The sequence below is a fragment of the Eumetopias jubatus genome, unplaced genomic scaffold (genome assembly GCF_037043125.1).
Source record: "Eumetopias jubatus isolate StellerSeaLion01/CBP00866 unplaced genomic scaffold, mEumJub1_p1.0 scaffold_10, whole genome shotgun sequence".
In the NCBI taxonomy this organism is placed as follows: Eukaryota; Metazoa; Chordata; class Mammalia; order Carnivora; family Otariidae; genus Eumetopias; species Eumetopias jubatus.
Window position 1 is genome coordinate 98,297,172 of NW_028274816.1, and position 15,110 is coordinate 98,312,281.

At 36.9% G+C, this 15,110-nt stretch overlaps 1 protein-coding gene across 1 annotated transcript in view; it reads left to right on the plus strand.

Annotated features, from left to right (window-relative positions):
• The window catches only part of NSF (N-ethylmaleimide sensitive factor, vesicle fusing ATPase), a 146,560-nt gene that overhangs the window by 82,278 nt on the left and 49,172 nt on the right, over positions 1–15,110 (plus strand). Inside the window, exons 10-12 of the mRNA XM_028087481.2 lie at positions 9,534–9,699; positions 10,710–10,784; positions 10,973–11,160. Coding sequence (XP_027943282.1) covers positions 9,534–9,699; positions 10,710–10,784; positions 10,973–11,160 — 429 coding nt within the window. The remainder of the gene's footprint in view (positions 1–9,533; positions 9,700–10,709; positions 10,785–10,972; positions 11,161–15,110) is intronic.

Here is a 15,110-nt window from a genome sequence, read left to right on the forward strand (position 1 = left end):
GCAGAATTATAGATCCTTCCTGGAGGAAGGTAGTATCATGCAAGGCCACAAATTATTTCTATAGTTTGTAAATGAGATGCCTGGTTGTAGTCAAAAGCAGTCAGGTATACAAAGACATAGGCAACTTGAAGAGAAACAAAAGTGATAGAAATTGGGCCTCCAGATAGTGGAATTCTCAGATAAAGACTTAAAATAACTACACTTACCACATTCAAAGGGAAATAAGATTGAGAATTTTGGCCGAGCAGTGAAAAATGAAAAACAAAATCAAATGGAAATTCTGGGAATGAGAAATTCAGCAACTGAAATTAACTCAGGTAGATGGGTTTAAACAGCAGATTAGACACATCTGAAGAGAGAATTAGTGCACTGAAAGATGTTAGACAAAAATAACCAGAGACAAAGGATGAAAGCAATGAAAAGTGATAGGAAATACCAACACAGATGATGATGGAAACCAGAAATCCATTGAATGCTATTTCTAAGAAGCTGAAAGAGAAGAACTGTTAAGTTAGAACTTTGTATCCGGTAAATGGATAAATTGTCATGTAAATATACAGTGAAATATTACACAGTAATAAGAAATAAATGGACTATGCACAAACAATCATGGAACACTTCATCAAAAACTAATGATGTAATATATGGCGATTAACATAACAATAAAAATAAAAAATACTTGAAAAAAAAGAAAGAAAGAAATGGACTATGGTTATACATAGCTGTGAATCTTACAAATAAATGTTGAGCAAAAGAAACCAGGCAAGAAAGAATACGTACTGTATGATTCCATTTATATAAGGTTCAACTAAAATATAAGGTTCAATGATACATGCTTAGGTGGTAAACCATAAAGAAGAGTGAGAAGTAGTTTCCATAGAAAATCAGATTGGGGTTGCCTATGGGGAATAATGGGGAGGGATATTGGGGAAGAGTTGTGAGGACATGCGTCCACGATGCTGGCACTGTTTTATTTCTTGTTATGTTATATGGATGTTCATTTTATGACAGTTCCTTGAAACATGCATTCATATTTTGTGAACTTCCCCTCTCTGTATGCTGTAGTTCACCATAAAAAAAGTTTAAAAGAAATAAACTTAATAATCACTGCATGGGACAACAATAATAGTCATCAATATGGGTTTTTGGTTTTTTTTTTTAAGGATAGAACTAAAATATGGAACAAAACATAGGGGAAGTGGATTAAGTCTATGTAAGATCTTTGTATTATTTGGGAAGAAGATAATACTGTTAATTAACATCAAACTTTAAGTTAAGTCTGTTTGTGAAAATTGTGTATAACTTTCATGCTTTTCCAAAGCATGAGGAGGAGCTGGGAAAGGAATAAAACTCATATTCTTTAGAAGGCAAGATTCAAAGAAAATGTGAAGATATTGAAAATGTAACTTTAAAAAAAATTTCACTTATATCAACAGTCAAAATGATAAGGTACCTAGAATTAAATCTTAACAGGAAAATTAAGGGAGAAAATTATAAACATTTTTGAGAATCTTTTTTTCAAGAGCTAATAAATGATAAACCATGTTTATGTGTGGGAATACTGACAATGTCATAAAATGACAGTTCTGCCCATATTAATTTATAAATTTATGCTTTTCCAATCAAGTCTAATGGGACTTTTTTGGAATTTGACAACTTGATATTTTTTTTTTTGGATACTTGAAGAGCCATGAAAATTTTGGAAAATTATGAAGACTTATTTCATATCATGATTTACTGGAAAGCTGTAGTAATTGAGACCATTATATATTCTTGCATAAACAGACCAAGGAAACAGAATAGAACACAGGAGGAACTTGCTATGTGAAGAGTGACAATGCAAATCAAAGGAGAAAGAATATTCCATGAATCAGGATGAGATCATCAGCTTTCTGTTTCATAAAAATAAAATACAGTCATTATCATATCATACAGAATTACAAAATAGATTTACAAAAAACTAAAACTAAAATTTACCAGAGAAAACATTTTTAGAAGAAATGTAGGCAAAAAGCCTTAAGAATTGAGGCTAGAGAAGAATTTCTTTTAAAGGGGGGGAGGGGTATTTATTTATTTATTTATTTTTAAAAGATTTTATTTATTTATTTGACACAGAGAGAGAGAGAGAGAGCGCACAAGCAGGGGAACTGCAGGCAGAGGGAGAAGCAAGCTCCCTGCAGAGCAGGGAGCCCGATGTGGAGCTTGATCCCAGGACCCTGGGATCATGACCTGAGCCGAAGGCAGATGCTTAACCCACTGAACCACCCAGGTGCCCTATTTGTTTATTTATTTATTTATTTACTTACTTACTCACTCACTCACTCACTCACTCACTGTCACCCAGGCACCCCAAGAAGAATTTCTTTGTTAAGATAAAGTATTTAAATCCATAAAAAAAAATGTTAATTTGGTTACATTAATATAATATGAAGAAAATTCTCTCTGTCAGATTACACACAATTACAGATGTCTCGAACTGGAGAGGATATTTGCACTGCATATAATCCACAAAGAATTGACGTTTTATAAATTCTCTGTAATAACTCCTTTATAATAAGTACAAAAAAGACAAACCACAATTAAAAATAACAACTAGCAGGGGCACCTGGGTGTCTGTCAGTTGAGTGTCTGACTTGGTTTTGGCTCAGATCATGGTTTCAGGTCTCTGTCCTCAGCCACATTGGTTCTAAAAGGCATGGGCCCTGGTGGATTGGTACAGGTCCAGTAATCACAAGTCCAGTAACTCTTCGGACAGTCCCAGAACCAATTTAGTTTTACTGTTCATCCCTATTACTACAATATTTTCGCCTTCTAAAATCTTTTTTTAATTTTTTTTTAAGATTTTATTTATTTATTCGACAGATGGAGAGAGCACAAGCAGGCAGAGTGGCAGGCAGAGGGAGAGGGAGAAGCAGGCTCTGCTGAGCAGGGAGCCGGACGTGGGGCTTGACCCCAGGACCCTGGGACCATGACCTGAGCCAAAGGCAGACGCTTAACAACTGAGCCACCCAGGCGCCCTCTCTTTCAAAAATCTTAACACTCAGTGTACCAAGAAAAATTGTCACCACCATTTAGTATCTGGGTTGAAAGTTATTTTTAAGTTATTTTACAAATAATTTACAAATGTAAGATATTTTACAAATAATTTACAAATGTAAGAATAAAAGGGAGTGAAAGACTATTATGTATTTAATAAGAACTTAAATAATGCAGATATCTATATATCTCTCCCCATCCAAATGGGCAGGAGCTTCTGAATGTAACTAATGGCTCATCAGCTGTCATGCATGAACTTCTGCATACTGATTCTAAGTTTTATTTTCTTTTATTTTTTTAAAGATTTTATTTTTTATTTATTTGTTAGAGAGAGAGAGAACACAAGCAGGGAGAGTGGCAGGCAGAGGGAGAAGTGGGCTCCTTGTTCAGCGAGGACTCTGTCCCAGGACCCTGGGATCATGACCTGACCTGAAGGCAGACACTTAACTGACTGAGCCACCCAGGTGTCCCTGATTCTAAGTTTTAAATACACCCTTAATGGAGTCTAGCTTGTCATCACTTCTGGTTCTTTTTGTACTTGCATTGTCAAGACACAATACTTGAAGAATTTTTTTTTTTTTAAAACATTATTTTGTTGAGGAGAGGATGGCCACCAGATACTCCATAATTGCAAAACATTTTCATTTTTAGATTTGTATACACCTTTTAGAATGGTCAAATTTTTTAATATCTATATCACCTATTTCTTATCATCATCTCTATAATACCTGTCTTCAGCATCTGTCTACTTAGAAACCATATCAAGGAAATTTTGATGCCTAATGAAATAAAAGAAAGAATACTGTCATATGTCTTTTAGAAAAATGAGATGGTCTAGTTTCTTGTCACAAAATATTGCACAATGAAGATTTTTGTTGAATAACTAGATGAAAATGCCACTTTTTTGTCCTTAGAAATATATTATTCGCTCATTCTTTATTTTTAATTTGAGAGAGAGAGGGAGTGGCGGCAAGGTAGGGGCAGAGGGAGAGGGAGGGAGAAACTCAAGCAGACTCCCCACTGAGTGTGGAGCCTGCCACAGAGCTTGATCCCACAACCCTGAGATTAGACTTGAGCTGAAACCAAGAGTCAGTGCTCAACTGACTGCACCACCCAGGCACCCCTCACTTGAGTTGGAGAAAACATATGCAGGATAACATCATCTGAGGTCATAGGCTGAGATTTTACTTATAATCATCAATTTCACCATCTTCATTAGAGTCTCAAGTGCTGCTATATCACTCTGCATTAATTTTTGGATTAGATGTAATAAGTGAAATATTTTCCTCTGTTGGTTGTCTTTTCTTTGCCATTATGGCCAGTGGGGCGGGGGTCTGAATTTCCAACTGTGTTCAGTTAAAGCTAAAACCAGGCAACAAAGATGGTGGATGGCGTCTCCAGACTTCTTTTATACCTTCTTGAAAGATGTAATTTTTTGGGCAACACAGTAAGAAAACTGAAGGATGATATCATAGCAGTCTTGATTTCACTATTGCATTATCCCTCTGAGCAATTCCATCATTCTTTCATTTTCTTATTATTTTAATCTTTTTTAGGATACTTAGGAATAATTGATGAGTAATGATGGTGTAATTTCTAGAGTGTTGAAATAGCATAATAAATCTTAGATTTATAAAAAGGTCCAGTGGACTCACATGGTAATTGCAAGATAGAATGAGTTTTATTCTATTCTGGTTTTTTTTAGAGATTTTATTTATTCATGAGAGACAGAGAGAGGGGCAGAGGCAGAGGGAAAAGCAGGCTCCCCGCTCCACAGGGACTCGGTCCGAGGACCTTGGGATCATGACCTGAGCTGAAGGCAGATGCTTAACCAACTGGAGCCACCTAGGTGCCCTATTTATTCTATTTTTTTAAAAATATATTTTCCATTTTCTTCTGTGGAAGACTTCTAATTTAAAAAGTCATGAAATATCAATATAAATCATTAAAATTGTTCAACAAAAAAACTTAAAAATGGAAATGGTGTCTAATGACCCTGATGGTATACTGAGGATTAAACACTAGGTGCCAGTGAGTCAAAATGTCCCCCTTTTAAAGAGGCATTTTATAAAAATCTGTTGTGATAGTTTCCACATGGCTGCATAGGTATCTTTGGTGCTGTTTTTAAACTTGCAGACAGTTTAAATATGACACTGCTAATGATACAACTGAGTTGACAAAGAATTTCTAGATAGATGTTAATCTCGCCAGGTTTTTCAGTTACACCTTGTCTCAATTCTTACATCCAGGAATGGCTTGGTATACTCAGCTAATGACCCCATGGAGGGTAGATGTGTTACATAATAAAGAAGAGCATCACCTCTGTGATTCTGGACAGTCCAGGCTGACAGATATGAACACTTGCATATAGGTCAAACTAGTTAAATATAGAACAGCCGTTATGGAAGGCAGTTGCCAGGGGCTCAACAGCATCAGCTCTGTTTCTGTGGGGGAAGACTTTGCAGATGGTAAGAGCAGAGCTAGAGGCCAGTGAATTAAAGAGGATTGCATGGTGGAAATTTAAACTCTTTGGTAAAGGGTTTATTGATGAGTCAGCTATATTAATCTGTGAAGACGAATCTTGACATCTTCCTTACCTGACTCCTAATTTATTGCAAGAACTTACCTTTATTTAAGTAACACACCTGTAAAAATTGGTGTGGTTGTACTGACTAGGTTGGGGGAAGGCACCTGATGACAGGTCACAAGATTAGTAAGGTTCTGAAAAGGTCAGAATTGTACTGATTATGTTTAAGACAGATTGTTCCTGTGGGTCTACAGTGTTCCTATTGTGTCTGGCTTCCCATCCACACAGATGATTTTTGAGGTCAGACTGAGAAGGAAGTCATGATTCCAGTGGCAACATAAGGCACAATGACAACAAAATTCATACATTTTAGCAGCTTTTTGTTTCATGCTAAATTGGCAGACAACCTTGAATAAAAGTGTCTTATAAAATAATGTAGAGGGGCACCTGGGTGGCTCAGATGGCTGTGTCTGCCTTCGGCTTGGGTCATGATCTTTAGGTCCTACGATTGAGCCCCATGTCAGGCTCCCAGCTCAGCAGGGAGTCTTCTTCTCCCTCTCCCTCTGCCTCTCCTCCTGCTTGTGCTCTCTCTGTCTCTCTCTCTTAAATGAATAAATAAATTCTTTAAAAATAAAATAAATAAAATAACGTAAAATCTCAGGGCACCTGGGTGACTCAGTCGGTTAAGCGTCTGCCGTCGGCTCATGATCTCATGGTCCTGGGATCAAGCCCCACATTGGGCTCCTTGCTGGGTGGGGAGTCTGCTTCTGCCCCTCCCCCCACTCATGCACTTGCGGCTCTCTCTCAAATAAATAAATAAAGTCTTTAAGAAAAAAAACTCTACACGTGTTAAAACTCACAAAACTACATACCAAAATTCAGTTTTACTTCATAATAAATTTTTAAAAACATAAAATATAGTATTTATATTCTATTATTCATATTTGGATTATTGTTCACTCTTTAATGCAGTTCTCTGCAAAATGATAGTCATGTGTTCCTCAAGGTTTCTGAAATTTAACTAGGGTTTTTTTCCCCGAACTACTTACAGATTGTTTTCCTTCCATCAGTGTTTTAAAAACTAAGTTCAAATCTGAAAAAAAAATAATTTTCTCAATATAGTCATATTTATTGAACAGATGTCTGATGATAAATGATAGCTTGGTTGCTTAAAAAAAAGTTTCAATACCAAAAGCTATCATCTTTCCAACTGTAGAAAAGACTGAGGATAAGGAATTGGAACTATACCTTCAGTTTTGCCAAACACTTCTGTATGGTAGGGTATTAATTCTTGGAAATTTTGTGACTGAAAAACAGATTCTACATTATTTTTTTTAAAGATCTTATTTATTAATTTGAGACAGAGAGAGAGAACAAACTGGGGTGGCGCAGAGGGAGAGATAGGGAAAGAAGCAGACTCGCCTCTAAGCAGGAAGCCTGATGTGGGGCTACATCCCAGGACCCAGAGATCATGACCTGAGCCAAAGGCAGACACTTAACCAACTGAGCCACCCAGGTGCCCCATAAAATAGTCAAAATTGTTATAACAAAGAATAATGTGTGGAGGGAGCAAGCTTACCCAACCTACTGCTGTAGTAGAATAGGCTGGTAATAATATAAAAATATAAAGCCTGATAGAAATGACATCTCAATCAATGAAGGGAAAAGATTATTTAGTCTACAATATTGGATCAGTTAATTGTTTGAATAAGAATTATTTGGATTCTTATTTCACATGTACCATTTACAAAACTGAAACTCCAGATAGATTGAAAAATTATATGTAAAGTAAAGATTTAAAAGAAGAAAATATAGGTGACTATCAGGTCTACAGTAGGGAAGGATTTTAAGGGTAAAATTAATTTTAAAAATCATAAAATTAAAAATGGGTAATTTTGGCAACTTACATAGTAAAAAAAAAAGTAAAGGTCCTTCTAGATTCAAAAATATACCATAAATAAAAGATAAGCGGCAAGCTGGGATAAAATATTTATAACAAATGAATAATACCCTTAATATATAAAGAATTTTTCTATAAATCAATAAGAAACACTATTAAATCTCAAAAATGTGCATAGGATATGTACAAATAATAAAAGGAAAATTACAAATGATTTTAAAACATGATTTTAGAAAGTACCATCTTCTTCAGTAATCAGACAAATGTCAGTTAAAAACAATTGAAAAATACCATTGTTTGATTATCAAGTTGGGAATTACTTTTTAGATTTTTCTAATATTCATTACTTGTGAGGATATACCAAGGTAGTCACTGTCATATACCTTGGTGGGATTATAAAATGATAAAATCTTTCTGGAAAAGTAGTTGACAACCTATTTCAAGGGCCTTAAAATACTCAACACACCTTTTAAAGTAACAATTTGCATTCAGGAAGTAATCATATCTATTGTCAAGGAGTTAAGTACAAAAATGTTTATCATGGGGCACCTGGCTGGCTCAATCAGTAGAGCATGTGACTCTTGATCTCTGAGTCGTGAATTCAAGCCCCATGTTGGGTATAGAGATTACTTAAAAATAAAAACCTTTTTTTTTTTAAAAGATTTTATTTATTTATTTGACAGAGAAAGACACAGAGAGGGAACACAAGCAGGGGGAGTGAGAGAGGGAGAAGCAGGCTTCCCGCTGATCAGGGAGCCCGATGCGGGGCTCGATCCCAGGACCCTGGGATCATGACCTGAGCCGAAGGCAGACGCTTACCTGACTGAGTCACCCAGGCGCCCCATAAAAGTCCCAACTCTTAAAAAAAAAAAAAAAGATTCTATCCATACCAGAGGTTTAATGAATACCAATTGTATCTAATCCTGAATCTCATTATGCCCATTATTTATATTATCCATATGTAAGTTAATGTTCATTTTCACCTGTTTTGTTAATCCCTGATTTTGTTTGTTTAAAAAAAGAAAAAATTTATGGAGCACACTTCCTTCTTTGGTTCCTATAAAAGACTTAAGTACTTGAATATAAATTGTTAGAAGGTCCATGTTAACCTAATGAATTATTAGCATTTGAAAATATTTGCATCTATTAAAAGTTTACAATATGCAAACTATTTTCTTTTTTTTTCTTTTTTTTTTTTTTAAAGGATGTTGCAGTCTTTTTTTTTTAATGATTTTATTTATTTATTCATGAGCGACAGAGGTGGGGAGAGAGAGAGAGAGAGAGAGAAGCAGAGGGAGAAGCAGGCTCCCAAGGAGCAGGGAGCCCGATGCGGGACTCGATCCCAGGACCCTGGGATCATGACCTGAGCTGAAGGCAGACGCTCAACCATCTGAGCCACCCAGGCGCCCTCAAACTATTTTCTTATAATGACTCTGTATTCAACAAACTCAAATCACTATGCAGAAGAAATAGCACCCCCTTGACTATTCTTTCTATAAACTATGTCTCTTGTTCTCACTTTACTGTTAGAAAAAGTACTTTGTTTTCGTGTGATGTAACCAAATGTGAATCATGTTCACCTCCTTCCGTCATCTGCCCACTTCCCAATCGACCTCTGGGTAGAGTTACTGCTTAGTTATATAATATGACAGACGTTAAGCTTGCTGCAACTGTTCTCTCACCAAAATTCAGGGAAAATGGGAGGGAGTTGCCATTCACTGACTTAAGACAGACATCTGATAATTATGAGTTCTTTTCAGTAGTGAGAGAAGAAATGCATGTCATGAACAGGTTGTTATTTGATGGACTATTCACATTCATTAATATATAATGTACATTTTTGTTTTATGGCTATTAAATATGAGGTTCTGGAAGACTTTTCAGTTTGCAGAATTCTGAGAATGCAGTTCTAATACTTTTGAAGGGTAGAAGCCATGAGTACACCTGCTGTATTTATTAGTCAAAATGGAGCAAAATCAATCTGTGACAGCTTTGTTTTGCTTTCTTTGACTAGTTTGTTTAGTAATATATTCAAATTATGACCTTTACTATAATTTCTTCCTTCAACAGCTTGGTGCTAACAGTGGTTTGCACATAATCATCTTTGATGAAATTGATGCCATCTGCAAGCAGAGAGGGAGCATGGCTGGTAGCACAGGAGTTCATGACACTGTCGTCAACCAGTTGCTGTCCAAAATTGATGGGGTAGAGCAACTGAACAACATCTTAGTCATTGGTATGTTTGCTTTGAAAAAAAAAATTCTGTGATTTCAAAAAGACACATAGGTTCTGAATTAAGATCTGTGTAGGTTGTAGTTAATACTGTGTTGCCCATGTTTCCAAATTAGAATCAGGTGATATTGAAGAATCTTCAGTACCTATTTTAATGTCTGGCCTTAATAGGACAAATAAAAGATGGGTTTTAGTGACTCATGGGTGTATGCTCATAGCTCAAAGATGAAAAAGGCAGCATAGTGTAATGCAGTGGTTTTCAAATTGCATCCTGTAGGCCTCTAGGGGCCCTCAGAGGTGCCTCAGGGTCTGTGAGTGAGCTTCAGATCGTGTAATCCCAATTATAACTTCTTCTTTTAACTGTTTCAGGTACTGAGGTTCTTTTAAGATGACTTTAAAAAACAAAACAAAACTTTTGGTATTTATGAAGGTTAAAAACCATTGGCCTACAAAAAAGGAGAGAGACTTTGGGGTTGGACAGATCATGTTCACATTGTCCCTCTCTCACTTGGACAGGCTTCTTAGCCTCTCTGAACTGTACCTTCTCTTTTTAAATATTTGAAGTTTTCATTACATTTATATTCCATTGGCAGTATAGTGAAATACTAAAGCAGAGTCTTCAGGTATTTCCATTAGAACAGATCAAGAACAAATGATATTTTTATTTGAGAATAATTGGTTTTCTATTTGACCTTTATAAAATATCTTTTTTTTTTTTAAAGATTTTATTTATTTATTTGACAGAGAGAGACACAGCGAGAGAGGGAACACAAGCAGGGGGAGTGGGAGAGGGAGAAGCAGGCTCCCCGCGGAGCAGGGAGCCCGATGTGGGGCTCAATCCCAGGACCCCGGGATCATGACCTGAGCCAAAGGCAGACGGTCAACCAGCTGAGCCACCCAGGCACCCCTAAAATATCTTAACTTGTTTGAGAAATTACTATTCTTACCTATACTGAAGGGACATTTTATCTTATTTTTTAACTTTTGTTGTTTTGTTTTGAAATCTGTGCTCAGGAATGACCAACAGACCAGATCTGATAGATGAGGCTCTCCTTCGACCTGGAAGACTGGAAGTTAAAATGGAGATAGGTAAGCAGATCTGTCACTGGTTGGGGGAGGGGTGTGTGTTTAGAGTTCATTAGTAAGAGCAGAGTCCTATAACTTAACATTGGTTAGAAAAGTTGTGTATCATGAGGAGCACATGTTTACCTGCTTAAGTACCTATAAGAAAAGCATTAGGATTATAATAATTTCTATTTTATTTTCAATTTTACCAGGCTTACCAGATGAGAAAGGTCGACTACAGATCCTTCACATCCACACTGCAAGGATGAGAGGGCATCAGTTACTCTCTGCTGACGTAGATATTAAAGAACTGGCTGTGGAGACCAAGAATTTCAGCGGTGCTGAACTGGAGGGGCTGGTGCGGGCGGCACAGTCCACTGCTATGAACCGACACATCAAGGTCAGGAAAATCAGCTAACACATTAGGATTCTGCAGCTTTATAAATACTGTGTCAGTGTTCTTTCCCTTTCCTTTCAAATGTGCCAAGGGCTGTGGTAGTGCTGACTTTTGACAGAGAAGAGACATGGTGAAAGGAATGGGAATTGTCAGCTGCCAAAGCTTCAGAGTGGCAGGAAGTAGATGATGCTGGCACCTGTCCCATGGTAACCACTAACACATCTGCCTCGGGTTGCTGCCATCTGATACAAACATGTGAAGATGAAGAGTATGAAGAATTTAGTTTTTAATCTTTGTACTGTGTAGAATTGTAACATGTCATAGGAAGTTGGGTTTTCTATGATGCTAGAATTACGGGGGCTGCTTCATTCAGCACATACACTGAATACCTGCTGTTTTCTGAGTATTAAACTGGAGACACAAAGATGATAAACCACGACCTGTCCTCTCAAGGAATTCAGAGTCAGGCGGATGGACATGTTTGTAAATTAGTACAATAATGTTACTGATACTATGGTAGGAAGACATACCAGGGTACTTTTATGTTGATAAAGTGCTTTTGAGTCTTTACCATCCCTTCTCCTCTTCAGGGATAGATGGATGACTTCCAGATTTATGTCTCATCTCTTGAAAGCTTCTTTCTCCCGCTTTCAGATTTACACAAAATACCTCTACCTCGATGTTTTATCAGGTCTCAAATTTAATATTCCCAAACCAAATTCACTGTCTTTTTTTTTTTTTAACTGCTTTCCTTCCTGTTCCTATTTTCCTGTTTATCCCAATTTCCCAGGCTTAAAACTTCAGGAATATCTTTAATTCCTGCCACTCTGCTCTGTCCTATATCAAGACATTCGCCAAATTTTGTCACTTCTATCTTGGCAGTGTCCTTCAGTTTCTACCCACCTTCTGTTTTATTAGTCTTCCTGTTTCATACTATTTTACCCTACAGAAACTTCAGAACAAAGTACAGGCTTCTTAGCCTGATCCTTAAGGTCCTCTAGATCTGACCCTAAACTGGCCTTTCCAAATGTGTTCCCAATTATTCTCCATACTTTAGCCAAACCGAAATACTCATTGGTCATCAGACATTAATTTATTTTTTCACTTACCTGGTTTTGCGGAAGTCTTTACCCTCTATGTTTACTTATCTTTTTAATACCTAGTTCGTATGCCACCACTTTTCTTCAAACCTTTTCTGATTGTCTCCTTTAAGAAGGATGTATTGTCTTCCTTCTTGAAATAGTAATGTATCACTATGGTACTTTGGTTCACTTTGGTTCACAGTAGATTTATTCAGCACCCACTCTATGCCAGACACTGTGCAGGCAGCTAATGCTACACCTGAAAGAAGTAAACTGCCTACCCTGAGCAGCCCATGGTTTAATCTCCACATTCAGTAACAGAAAGGACAGGAGACGTAAGGAAGTGAAAGGGTGTCAGATGTGGTCAACTCGTGGTGTGAGAGGATGTTTCACAGAGACATTTCTGGGTGAATGTGTCTCTTGGTGGGTTAGGACATTTTAGGTAGAAGGCAAAGGAACAGAGACACAAAATAGCATGGTGTGTTAGGGTAATTCAGTATCGCTTCAGCATAAAAGGTAGGGGAGGGGAGGTAGAGAGAGACATTGTGGGGAAAAAGTCAGGAGACTAAAGCAGGGAGTGGAGCACAAAGAGCCTTTTATATTGTGCTAAGAAGTATGGACTTTTTTCCTGTGAGTAGTGCTAAGCCATTGAAGAGTTTTAAGAATAGCAGCGACATAGTGTTAAAACATAAGCTCACTCTGGCAGCTGTGTCGAGTGGAGTATTGAGGTGAGTGGAGTTGGCAACATCCTATCACTGATTCTAACCTGAGGACTGTGGCCCATGAGCCATATCCAGTTCACCACCAATTTTTATAAATAAAATTTTGGGGGAACATGCCCAGTTATGTATGTGTTGTCAGTGACTGCTTTCATGCTCCAGTGGTAGAGTTGAGTATTTGCAACAAGGACTGTATGGCCCCACAAAGCCTAAAATATTTACTATCTCATTATTTACAGAAAAAGTTTGTCAACCCCTGTTCTAGACTTTAAGTCCATTTCTTATTCATGTCTGAAAATCCCACAGTGCCCCAAATAGGTCTAAATACTGAGAACGTAGCAGGTGTTTGGTAAGTTTCTAAAATTAGTAAACTTATATATGTATTCTGAATCAAGCTCTACCCATAAGTCATAATTTCCCTACATAATAGAAGTGACTTTGTTCTAGCTCAGGAATGCCAAAGGTCAGGATAGTGTGGAAATAACAGTATTGGTTCCTTTATAGAATGGATCTATCCATCCATCTGTTCATTCTTTCATCCTTTCTCCTTGCCATAAGAAATGTCTTAGAAGTGATGGGGACTTCAAGAAAAGTTGTGTAAATGATGTGAGGATTGTTCCCCACCATACCGATCTTTCATCTCAGACCACATCAGTGCATCTTGGTATAACCCACAGTGACTGGTGTATTATCAAAGTTTTCATATGCAGTGGCCTCTGGATTTTTCTCTTAGTCACTTGTCATTTTTACCACAATAGTCCTATCTCAAAATGTCATTCTAAGCCATTCTGTCACTAAGAAACATACTTTCTTCAAGTATATATTGGGTTTATCTACACACAAAGCAATGAGTAATGGTGGAGAGATCACAGATTTTATAGTCAGAAGATGTGGCTATGCATTAAACTTCTTTCACTTTTTTATTTTTTTTTATTTAAGATTTTAAAAATTTATTTATTAGAGAGAGAGAGAGCGAGAGACAGCAAGAGTCCCAGGGGTGGGGGAGAGAAGGAGGCTCCTTGCCATCAGAGGCCCGACACGGGGTTCGATCCCAGGACCCTGGGATCATGACCTGAGCTGAAGGCAGATGCTTAACTGACTGAGCCACTCAGGCACCCCTGGCTTTTTATTTCTGTCAAGGGGAAATAACTACTTACCTCATCAGGTTTTTGTGAAAATCAAATCACTTCCAAACTATATAAAATGTTAATTGTTTACATTTTTTGCTATTATTGGCTAATTTGAGAACCATATATATCTTTTACAATGCCTGAGTTTCTGAATTTGTTGACTATTTGCAGTTATAATTTTTTCCATTGTAAGTTACCCCCGTACAGAATATGTTATCCTTCAGATTTGCAAGTAAGAAGTAGTGCAAATAGTTGATATTCTTGCCTTCACTTTTCCCATGTGGTTACTTTTAAACTTAAGATAGTGCATATTGACTTGTGATCAATATCTTTTATACCAAAGAGCTTTTAATTTTTTTTCAGTATCTATGGAATATCTAATACAGGGGACTATTTAGGCACTTCAGGGAAGAGAAAGATTTAAAGGACACTAACCCTAGCCCCCAAGGAGAAATAATGTGAACATTTATTTTCTTTTCTATGTTTTTAAAAATCTGTGTTGTCAAAGGTCTTGAAACACTGTTTTCCCATCAAGACTCCTCAGCTGAACAAAAGGCATAAAGTTGTAATATTTCCATTGTTGTAGATGTTCATAGCTTTACTAGTAGTGAATGATGAGTAAGTATTTAATTTGAAGCTTATGATCTGAAGTTGATATACAATTTTAAAACATCCACAGCATTCAACTGTTTGTTCTAATGTCCTGTCTTGGTATTATAAAAAGCCCTAATTGGTTTTATTTTGCATCCTTTTCAAAAGATTTAGGCTTAAATAAAGTCAGGTAGACTCAACTAAACAAGTTTTCCCTGTTAGACTTTTTTTTTTTCAAGTTTTCTGAAACGAGGAGAAAATCCGGTCATAAACACCTGATGTTCATGTCATTTGTACATGAACCCATGTTTGTGGTCAACTGAAATTCATATGACATTTGGTTGTTTTTTTCTTGAAAGGAATTTCTGCTTCAGGTAGAAAATATTCATAACCCGAATTTCTTCTGCTCTAATCGGGTCTAAGGAAGTAAA